The following is a 12,096-nucleotide window of genomic DNA, read 5'->3' on the forward strand; positions in this document are numbered from 1 at the left end:
CTAATAAGCATCTTGCCAAATCTTTGTAGTCTGTTTGAGAGGACAGTTGGGGCATATACCTATGAATGGTGAGTTTTGAGTAATGACTAGATAAGGTATAGTCCCAGCGAGACTGGCCAGGTGAATGGACTTGTCAGCAGAGCAGGGTGAGATGCTTTTTCAGTGCTCCCAGTTTTTTGAGGTACACTTTGTAGCAAGAAGATTGACCTATGAGAAAAATAATTCTAAAAATGGAGAAAAATATATCTGGTGAGTACGTGGGCAAGTCAACCAGCCCAGGGGTTTCACTGGCCATTTTGGTTCAGTTGGAACCAGTAGGTCAGTTTATCTATCTCGTGGATACTTTGGGTTCCAAGAATAACCTTTGTTGAGAAATTATTATTCTTCCCCTTAGTTGATAACAAGGTAAACTGCCGAGATTATGGCTTCTTTTGAACTGCAATTCCATTCAAGTTCAAAGGATTTTTTTTTTTTTTTTGTGGTACGCACCCGTAGCGGGAACAGAACCCAGAACTCTCTAGTCCGCAGGCCGACGCTCAACCACTGAGCCAAACTGGCCAGGGCCAAAGGATTTTCTTTTTTAATATTCTTTTTAAATTTATCTTCAGATAGAGAGTGGGAGGAGGAAGAGAGACAGAGAAACATCAATGCAAGGGAGACACATCGGTTGGCTGCCTCCCGCTCGACCCCAACTGAGGCCAAGGATCAAATTGCAACCCAGGTACTGCCCTTGATCAGAACCGAACTCTGTCTGCGGGCCCACGTTCTAACTGCTGAGCCTAAACTGGCCAGGGCAAGTTCAAAGGTTTTTACTCAGGTTTTACAAAAAGCAGTTTTATTTGGAAAAGCGTAATTCACATAAACCCCTTTCTGCCTCAAGCTATATTCAAGACCAAGTTTACAGCTTTGGATATACCATTAACTATTACCAATTCACAATAATAGATAATTATTCCTAATTTTTTTTCTCAGAGATGGGTAAGCTTGGAGATTTCTAGTTTTCCCACTTATGCCAAAAGTGCAAATCAAGTGAACAAACTTTCACTATGTCTAGGTCAAATGAAGGCGACATTTTCTGGACCTTTCCCACACTGTTTTCCTTAGTAGAGTGATGAGAGACGGTCTGTTTGCCTGTCACGTTGTTTACTATTTTTTTTTTTTTTACATGTGATATAAATCTGCTACTCTAGACTTCTGGAATTTTGTTCTGTTTTTGTCAGTAGTCAGAAGTTGAATACTGATGGATTCAGAAAAAAGGAACAAGAGAGTAAGAACTACGATGTGAAAAATCAGGGCTAAATGAAAGAGAACTCGGTGCCCTTTTTAAAAAAAATTTTTTTTCTTTTTATTGATTTTAGAGAGAGAGAGTGAGAGATAGAAACACTGATGAAAAAGAACATTGCTTGGCCACCCCCTGCATGCCCCTCACTGGGAATTTGGCCTACAACCTGGGCATGTGCCCTGACCGGGAATCGAACCAGCAACCTCTTGGTGCATGGGTTGACGAGCCACTTCTTTAAACTAGGAAAATATCTTTTATTTTTAATGACATTTGTTGAGTACTCATATGCTAGATATGTTATATACGTATATTATCTTATTTAATCTACATTCTTTTGAGAGGTAGAAACAACTCTCTTCCTTCATTTTTCAGACAAGACCCCAAAGATTAAACAATTTATTTTTACCCAGATTCAACTCTAAAGCACTTCCTATTGTACGAGCTGCTAATTTAGGCTTAAGAGTTAGGATTTACTCTGTGAATTCCTGGTGAGTTGGTATTAACTTTCTTGGAACTTGCTTTCTTTCTCTCTACAAGTTCTCTGTGTGCAGCTAGTTTGGTTTGTAATGAATACTTTCACCTTGATGATTTTTCACACCATTAAGCTGTGGAGGTGCAGAAAAGCAGGAGGGTAGGTTAAAAGAAGGTACATTGTGTCAACTACAGATATTCAAAAGAAAGCTCAAAGAAAAGTACCTGAGCATCAAGGAGCATGGCAAGCATGGACTGGAGATTATGTGGGTGGGACCTGGTGACATGTCTTGAAACAAAAACATCATCTAACCTCAAAGCGTTATTGTGCCTGAGTGTGTGTGTCTGTCCCAAGGACTAGGGATTGTGCTAGATGGTACAGTGATGATTCAGTTTCAGTTGTTTTAGGGCCTTATAACATTTCCAATTAAATGGTAGAGAGATAGTTATAGGAAGGACACAATAATTATTGACATAGCAGAGCTAATGAGATGACATGACATAAAAAAGAAGCATCATTATCGCAGCATTTCCATCCCATTTATATAGTACCCTTTTCTCCGAAGGTGCTGTACAAATAACATTGAGATAATAAGCCATTTTAAAATGTCAAAACACTGAAGAATAAGAAAGTGATTTAGAGAAATAAGTACACAGAAAAGAAGTAGTAGAGGCTTTAGATCACTGATCTGCACAGCAGGGTTGTGATTCTTCCATTGTACTCATCTTTGCTGCTGTAAATGGGTAGAGACTTGACATGGAGGCCTTTTCCTGGGCCAGTCTAGTGTTCTTCTTTCCTGCATCCTGTGATTGAAGACCATGGGTTTTGGTGTCAGAAGGACCTGAATTTAAATCCTGATCCTGCTACTTACTGTTAACGTGGAACAAATTACCTAAACTTTCTGAGCCACAGTTTCTTCATCAATAAAGTTAACCCTTGTTAAGGTTGTTTCTAGGATTAAAGTAAGTAAGTTATATACCTAAAAATTTTGGCTTAGTGCCTGGCCACATGGTGAATGTAACATAAATGCTACTTATTCCGATGCTCGTAATATCCCAAAACAGTAGTTCTGATAAGGTTATAGAGCATAATAGCAGTATCTCTGTGGTTCAAAAGAAAAAGTAATGTGGAGTTGTCAGGCTCTTCTGTTCCTTCTCTGAATTGACGTAATAAAATATCTGTACTTCATAGGCTAGCATTAGATTTTTTAAAAATGAAACATAGACAATATACATAATAATTTTAACCTACCACCAGCTTTAAGAAATAAAAACTTACATAGATTTGAAGACCCCTCTTCTTTTCCCCAATAACCACGATCCTTATATCATTTCCATGCATGTTTTTATATTGTAATTATGTACCCATAAATAATATATGGTATTTTTTACATATTTAAAAATTTTATATAAACATTAATATGCTATACTCTGTAGCTTCCTTTTCTCTCTGCATTGTTTTTTCAATTTTTAAGTTACATTTATAGCTTTATTCACTTTTTTAAAACTATCATAGAACATTTCATTATATGCTTGAATATACCATTTTAATCCATTCTCTGTCAGTGGAAGTCCTATAATTTTGAATATTTCTGTGTACCTCTCACCTTCACATATCCCTTCCTCAACCTAAAAGTTAATCACTGTCCTGAAGTGTGTTAATATTTTTAATGGTTTAAATATACACATTCCTAAACCATATATTGAGTTTTACTATTTTTAAGGTGTATGTAAGTACAATCTTACTATGTTATTTAGTGACTAGCTTTTTTATTTTTTGTCAGTGTTATGATTTTGAGATTCATGTTGATGTATTTGGCAATAGTTACTTGTTCTCACTGTGTACATTATTCCATTGTTTGAATATATTACAATATATGAACCTTTAGGTTATATCTGACTTTTTACTATTATGGACAATATATAATTAAGATGTACATGTGTATTGAGTTTCTCTCAGGGATGTACCTAGTAATGAAATGACTGTGGTATGGGTAATGTATGTGCATCTTTATCATACATGCATGGATATTGATACGTAGTAATTTTATTACCATTTAATCATAAGAATTTTCTAATTTAAACCTTGAATTTAAAGCCTATTTTTAAAATGTCCAAATATATAGAATTTTGTTATGAACTTTTAATTGCTCTCTGATCAGGTAGCTAATTATGTCTGTGTCTTACTAACTCTTTGACACCTGTTGAGACTTTTGCTTTGTTGTCTAATGTTTGTGATCATGGTTTAGCCAGATTTAGTTAGTTTTTATAAATACTCTGCATGTGTTTGAAAATAATTTATTATCTAATTATAGGGTATATGAGTCTATACAAGGTGGGGCAAAAGTAGATTTACATTTGTGAATATGAAACACAATATATTCTTGTATTATTATTAATTATTGTATTAATTATTATATTAATTATTAATTAATATTGTATTAATTATTGTATTATTTTCCATATGAACAACTATAAACCTGCTTTTGCCCCACCCTTTATATACTTATTCATCTTTTTTCTATTAATTTATTTTTGTTCCAGATGTTTCTCCTTTTTTCTGCTGTAGACACCCTCCTCCCTATCTCGCTCCCCAGCAAGCATTGTTGTCTGTGTCCATTGATTACACATATATGCATATAAGTTATTTGGTTTATCTGTTCCCTCCCCCCGCCCCTCTCCCTGAGGTTTGTAAGTATGAATCATACTCTTTTCTGTCTCTCTGGGTCTGTTTTGTTCATCAGTTTTTTTGTTGTTGTTCATTATAGTCCACAAATAAGTAAGATTATGTGTATGCTTATTAATCTTAACTAATTTTACTAGTTATTTTGTCTGAGACAAGTATATTAAAATCTTTCTGTTATGTTTGTCAATTTGTCAGTTTCCCATAAATATAATCATTTTTGCTTTTTTGAGGCTTTGTTATTAGGTGCATACAGGTTTAGAATTATTTTATCTTCCTGGTAAAATTTTTTTAATGTTATATAATGATCCTCTTTTCTGTAATAATGCTCTTCGCCTAATGCCTACATTTTCTGACAGTGCGCTCCAACCAACTGAGCCACACTGGCCAGGGTATTTCCATTTTTTTAATTACCCAAATTAGTCTTTGTTATTGCTGCTATTACATTTCATTTTTATGCTAACTTTCATTAGTTATTTTCTGATACTGAAAGAGATTGTGAACTCCTTCATTAAACTGGTTTTCTCACTGTTTTCTCTTCAGATTTTCAAAAGAAACAACCAGACGATGATTCCGCTCCAAGTACAAGTAACAGCCAATCAGATTTGTTTTCTGAAGAGACCACCAGTGACAACAACAATACCTCGATAACCACGCCAACTCTTAGTCCCAGCCAGCAGCCGCTTCCGACAGAACTGAATGTAACTTCACCAAGTAAAGAGGAGTGTAAGTGCCCAGATCCTGTGAAATGGTAGAGAAATCAATACTATCATGAGTTTCTTGGTAATGCCTCATATCAGGAAAAAGATAGCGGCTTTGTAAATTTAAGATTAAGTGTTGACAAATTAGAGAAGAATTTTCATCTATTCCGTAGAGCTTAAGTTGATCTTAAAAGATAGCTTTTTGCCCTGGCTGGTTTTGTTCAGTGGTTAGAGCGTCAGCCCATGGACTGGAGAGACCTGGGTTCTGTTCCAACTAGGGGCATGTACCTCAGTTGTAGTTTTACCCCGGCCCTGGTTGGGGTCATGTGGGTGGTAACCAGTCGATATGTCTCTCTCATATTGATGTTTCTCTCTCTCTCTTCCTCCATCTCTCCCTCCTGCTCTAGCTGAAGCTAAATGCAAAAATGTCCTCGGATGAGGATAAAAAAGAAAAAATTAAAAAGATAGCTTTTTATTATAAATGTCAAGTTACAAAAGATTTTGAACCAGTCTAGGCCAGTGATTCTCAGCCCTGGCTGCACATTAGAATCCACTGGGAATTTTTTTAACAATTTTTAATCTTCAACAACATTCCTTAAAGTCTGATTTAATTGGTCTGGATGGAGGCCCAGAAATCTGCTGTTTTTAACTCTGCAGAGGATTCTAAAGTGCAGCAAGTGTTGAAAAGCACCAGTCTAGGGAACTTTGCCCCTGATTTAGGAGCCTTGGATTGAAACCTTACTTCTGTCACTAACTGGGCCTTGAATGTTTCTAGGCAATTAGCTAAGATAATTCATAGAACATAGGTATTTGAAGGGAGGAGGAGAAATGGTTTTTTTACTCTTCTGTAAGTTCTTAGTGATAGAATACCATTATCATATATTTGATTTGGAAATCCATTGTCCACTTAATCTTTATAATGCTATAACCATCTCCTTTAGGGCACAACTAGAACTGATAGTGTGTTGAAGATTATAGGAATGTTATGTCAGTAGTTTTTGTTTTTTAAAAGCTTTAGTTAACAGATTGAAATTTGGTATTTTAAATTTAATGAATATCTAGAAGTCCTTGGAATAGTCTGTCTACTAACTTTGAAAAGATTATCAGAGAACAAATATTTATCTAAACTTATCATACCCATGGTACTAGGTAACATTGAGAATATAAAAGTAGAGAAGGCCATAGTCCCTGTCCTCAAAGAATTTATTTAGCAGGAAGAATTAAATATATTTGTTATTAAAGACAGTAACTGTAAAAGGAGAGTATTGATTTACTGGAGAAAGTGATACTGAAAACATTCTAGATAGAGTCAAATGAGAAGTAGAGAAAAGCTACATGGAGTTCTGCAATGGCAGTGACTCCTTAACAGGGCTGGAAAGGTAGATTATGGCCAAGTCACAGAGGCTTGAATGCTCAGCTTAGATACTGCATATTGAACAATACTTAACATTTTTGAGCAGAGAAAGCAATATTATAGTTCTTTTGGAGAAATAACCTGGCAGTATTGAAAACGGGAAGGATTGTACTAGAATAATATTATAGAGAGAGACTTTTTAAATACGGTAACTTTTTCATTTAAAGACTTAGAGGAAGGTGTAGAAATCATTTAAGAGGAGAAAAAAAAAGATGAAAATGGTAGTGGCAATGTTCAGTTAATAGATTTTGTTTTGTTTTAAAAATCTATTTGGGGTCATGTACTTATTTGAGGAGCTAATGAAAGCAATGGCCCGTTGAGTCAGAAAAATACACACCATTCTTTTATACCCAATTTTGAATAAAAAATATTTTTTTATCCTCACCTAAGGACATTTTTCCATTTTTTGTTGAGATAGAGTGGGAGGGAGAGAGAGAGGGAGAAACATCGACGTGAAAGGGACACATCGAGTGGTTGCCACCCGCACAACCCAACCAGGGCTGGGGACAAACTGCAACCAAGGTACCTGCCCTTAGCGGGAACCAAACCCCCGGTCTCTCTGGACCACAGGCCGACGCTCTAACCGCTGAGGCAAACCGACCAGGGCTGAATAAAATATTTTTAAAGCTCATGATGACCATTAGACTAAGAACTCCTTGTCTGTGGGAAGGGTTGAAGCTGGTCAGGATCTCATCTGATGAAACCTATCTGATTGGACCATACACACACCAGTGTCAGGCCACAACAAACCAACTTCAGCAGCCAAAATGCATGTGAGACTGAGATAACAATCGCTACCATTTATTGAGTGCTTTATATACAAGACATTGTACTGTATGTTTTGCATATTTTCTCTCTTATTCCTCATGACAATCAGTAAGGTAGTTACTATCATTATCCAATTCTATAGATAAGGAAACAGGCACAAAGAGATCAAGTAATTTGCTTGTGGTCATGAATTAGTACATACCAGAAACAGGATTCAAATTTAGGCATTGGGCTTCAGATGAAAATGTTAGCTCACATTTATGAAGTGTTTGCTACATTCTAAGCACCCTTCTAAGCTCTTTACACGTACTAACATTTTATTTTCACAATACCCTATGTGGTAGGTGTGCTTATTCTCTTCAGTAACTTATGCCCAAAGTTACAGAGCTGCTGCTTTGCAGTGTAGTTCACATTCTAACCCACTTATTTGTCTTCAGAGTCTATGCTTTCAACCACCATAGCATATTGCCTCAACATTGTGAAAAAGCTATACAGACTGTAAACTAACAAGAGACATTTGGATTTGGTGATTGTGAAATTGATTACTTAAAATATTTCAGTGGTTTGTATATTCATTTAGCAGTCTTTGCTGAGAGTCTACTATGTGTTACCCACAAGGAGGTCACCTTTTCAAATACATATGCCTCTCCATGAGATTCTTGTTCTTTCAAACAGGTACATCAAAATTTTGGGGTGAAAGGAAGGCAGCATCAGGAGCAATGGTTTATCATTTGCAAAAACTTTCAGGTGGGTTTTACTACCTCACCTAGGTTGAAAACTGCTGGAGTGAGGAGATGTGTGCCTGGATTGTAGACGGGGATACAGGGATGAGGAAAGTAAGGAAGGTTTGTTAAAGCTGTCAGTGCTGTCAGGGTGGATGCATTATAAGTCAAAGTGATTGTCAAGTAGTAGTGAAGATGCAGGAGAGACTAGACAGCCTGATCCATTGACACCTTGAGAATTTCTTCAGAAGTTAACCTACCTAGGAGAAGAAAGATGGAGGAAGAAGCAGCAGAGGATTACTTATGTTGATCTTTTTGTGTCCTCAAGGGACCAGAACTTCTTAGTATTCTTCCTCTAAAGAGGTGTGGAGAAGTAGTAGGGTATGGGAAATGGGTTTGGGATTTCCAGTCCAAGTACTACATAATTTGTAAACTGTACAGTAGTTACAGATCCACTGTTATTGTGTTGAACTGGAAGTGCTGTGTCTTTGGGGCTTGTTGAAAGGTTTTACATTTTCCCCAGTAATTAAGGGAATAAGTATTACTTACATATGCTTTCTACTTCTGATTATTAAATGAATATGTGAACAGAAAGACACTAAGAGTCCGTACATTAATGCTGTTTTGAAAAGACTGCAGCTAGAGTAAGAACTATTGACAAGAGTGTGTAAAATACAGATTTTTACCCAAAAGAATTAAAACACCTGACTGAAGGTCAAATAGTAGATATCCAAGTGATATTTCTTTGTCTGAACACACATACATCTCTTCTTCTACCATCTGTATGTCTGCAGAAGAGTTCATGGAATGTTAGCCATTAGAAACATTTTCAAAAAGTGTGGCCATTATACACTTTCAAAGTGTATAAACAAAATTCAAATAGGGACCAAAAGAATTGTCACAATATTTAAATGCTGTAATAATGGTAACAGCTGACTAAAGTACTCATCAAGGACTGTTTCAAATACTTTATCTGTATTAATCTCCTTTATCTTTATAATTATACTGTAAGGTGAGTACTGTTACCATATCTGTTTCACAGATGTGGAAATGGAGGCACAGGATGATTCACTGTCTTGCCCAAGATCATAGAACTGCTCTACTCTGTGGCACCACACCATAACTATCAGTCTGTCTCTGTAGTGATTTATACTATAAAGGACGTTACATGAAAATGAAAATTACAGAGGGAAGGGGTGTTGCACAGACACTTAAAAAGAACAAAATAACAGTTCTTTCTGTTTTTGCTTCTACCTATTTACTGTTGTCCTAATTTCATAGAGGAGATAAAGTGTGAATTTTTTAAGTCCCTATGTTTCTTGAGTCAACTATGGGCGATAATGTCAGGCTGTAGATAGAATACTGGAACAAATTGTCGTTTTGTTATTATTTTTTAATGATGGGCAGAGGACAAATTGAAAAAAAATGTTCCTTTCTGTATCTCTTCTATAAATGAATTTTCCTGTTGGCATGCTCTTAAAGGCCTAGGCATTGCTACTTATGACCTGTTTGTGGGCCGTACGATATGCTTGCCTGCCTGGATTTCTCCCCTCACCCCCAATTCCATTACATTTTGGATGGAAATTGAGGTGTTGGAGTGAGTTAACAAATCTGTTTCTTTTTAAGCAGGAGAGAAAGAAAACTGATACCTGTTTTACTAGGGAAGAGGAATGGCAAAAAATTATTTTTAAATATTCTGACTTCCTGATCCAGCAGTTAGAGAAGGCCCACCTCATATAGATCACTCTCCTAAGCTCTGTAGAGACACACACTAAGAAATAAACAGCAACCAACATACATAAAACTATCCTTTACAATAGGAGTTGGCAAACTACATACATGTAGCCCAAGGGCCAAATCCAGTTCAGCATCTGTTTTTGTATGCCCTACGAGCTAAGAATGATTTTAAATGATTGAAAAAAATCAAAAGTATACTGTGACATGAAAATTACATGAAATTCAAATTTCAGTGTTCCTAAATTTTTATTGGAACATAGCCATGTTCATTCATTTATGTATTTTCTGTGGCTGCTTCTGCTCGACAGCAGAATTGGGTAGTTGCTACAGAGACCCAGTGGTCCTTTATAGAAGTTTGCAAAACTGTTTTAGAAAGCATTTTGACAAACATTGTTTTACTGGGTTCATCCTGACGGTATATAACATTAGCAAGGCAGATAATCTCCTTTCTGTTCCACAGATGAGGAAAAGGTTTGCATAGTGACCTGCCTTGAGTCACGTGATAGCGCTAGACTTCAGCTCTGGGCCTTTCCCCTTCCATAATGCTTGAGTTTTTCCCTATTCTTTTATATTGCATCTACCTAGAAGATGCTCTTGTAGCAAAAGAAAATATACAGAAAAAGTGAGAACCATACTATGCAAATGTTAGTGAAGATTTTTAATGATTGAAGCTTGGTTTTTGAGTGCTGGCTGGATTTTTCTTTAATGTGGCAGTGATTCCCTAAATAGAAATTAGAGAAAATTTTTTATCTGTGGGTAAATTCATTTGGTTGAATAAAGAAATTTCTATTATTTCCTTGGAACCTGATTCCTGGGGATACTCTCTAGCTCACCCAGGCATTTGAAAAGTAAAATAGCCCTGGCTGGTTTGGCTCAGCGGTTAGAGCATTGGCCTGTAGACCAATGAGTCGCAGGTTCAATTCCAGTCAAGGGCCCAGACCTCTGTTGCAATTCATCCCTGGCCCTGATTGGGGTCTTGTAGGAGGCAATCACTGGGTGTGTCCCTCTCACATTGATGTTTCTCTTTCTCTCTCCCTCTCCTTCCCTCCCACTCTATCTGAACAAAAATGGAAAAATATCCTTGGGTGAGGATTAAAAGAAGGAAAAAAAAAGTAAAATAAAATGTGCTGGGATAGTGTGGCTCAGTAGATTGAGTGTTGTCCCATGGACTAAGAGGTCCCAGTTCAATTCCTGGTTAGGGCACATGTGGGGGTTGTGGGTTCAATTCCCAGTAGGGGGCTTGCAGGCGGCAGCTGATCCCTGTCTCTCTCACATTGATGTTTCTCTCTTAAAAAAAAAAAATCAATAAAAACACTTAAAAAAATAAATAAAAAGTAAAATAAAATTGAGGTGCATTTTAACAGATTTTCTTGCTAGACTGCCCTTGGGTCTTTGAACATGCATTGGGCTTTGTTGGCTACTAATCTTAAATCCTGTCTGACAAGCCCTTATCTGTCCCCAGGAAAATTAATATCACTGCCACCAAGTGGCTAAACTTTTAGTTTTTACCCATTTATTTCTAATAATTCCTAAATGAAACTAGTTTTCCCTTTTTTGGAGTATGCCTACTTCAAAAGACCAGATATTTGGCAAAACAGGCTGACTTATTCTCGTAGAACACTTAGAAAATATTGCCTATTAAAAATACTTTATGACTTCCTGCTGGTCTGGTTTTATGTGAAATATTGTGGGGAGATTTATTTACAGTTCTCTCTGTATGTGTCTTTCTCTTCGCTTTTCTCTAATGAAGCTCAAAGCATCAGGCCGTTTATCAGAGATAATTATACAACAGATGGAGTTTTTCTGATATATAATAGTCTCAAAGTGGAAGATTCTTTCCCATAATGAAAAATGCCCAAACTTTAAATGTCTGTTTTGATTTTAATTTAAAGGTTGGATTTTTTTGTTTTTGTTTATTGTTTTTTAGTGCATTTATTTATCCTGAAGCTGATTCTGTAAAATGTGCTGCTTTTATTAGGGCTGTGTTCTAAAAAGATTGATACTTTGGCAGTACAGTATGATAATGTACGGTTATATTCTATATTGAATTGAATGGCTATAATTCACCAAGAATCAATGTAGGGGTCATTACATAAATCCCTATCAAAATGCAGGAGGACTTGAGCAGTTCAGCAGTGGTTTCTTATGGAAATTATTTCTATTCCATAATGTTAGCTGCGTCAGAACTATTCAAGCACTTAGTGTCATCTGACCTTCAACTTGTCGTTGAAATAAAGTCCAAATGAAAAACAACACTGTGATATTTAAATTATTAATTTGCTGTCTCCCCCTTTTAAAGTTTTATTCCTATTTTTAAG

The 12,096-nt window shown here is 36.3% G+C and overlaps 1 protein-coding gene across 3 annotated transcripts in view; it reads left to right on the plus strand.

Moving 5' to 3' along the window:
* Positions 1 to 12,096, plus strand: part of ZFAND3 (zinc finger AN1-type containing 3) — a 401,645-nt gene that overhangs the window by 290,316 nt on the left and 99,233 nt on the right. For all 3 annotated transcript variants that reach the window (XM_036248099.1, XM_036248097.1, XM_036248098.1), the window contains exon 3: positions 4,980 to 5,162. In XM_036248099.1, the coding sequence (XP_036103992.1) occupies positions 4,980 to 5,162 (183 nt within the window). The remainder of the gene's footprint in view (positions 1 to 4,979; positions 5,163 to 12,096) is intronic.

The sequence above is a fragment of the Molossus molossus genome, unplaced genomic scaffold, assembly GCF_014108415.1.
Source record: "Molossus molossus isolate mMolMol1 unplaced genomic scaffold, mMolMol1.p scaffold_m16_p_8, whole genome shotgun sequence".
Taxonomy (NCBI): domain Eukaryota; kingdom Metazoa; phylum Chordata; class Mammalia; order Chiroptera; family Molossidae; genus Molossus; species Molossus molossus.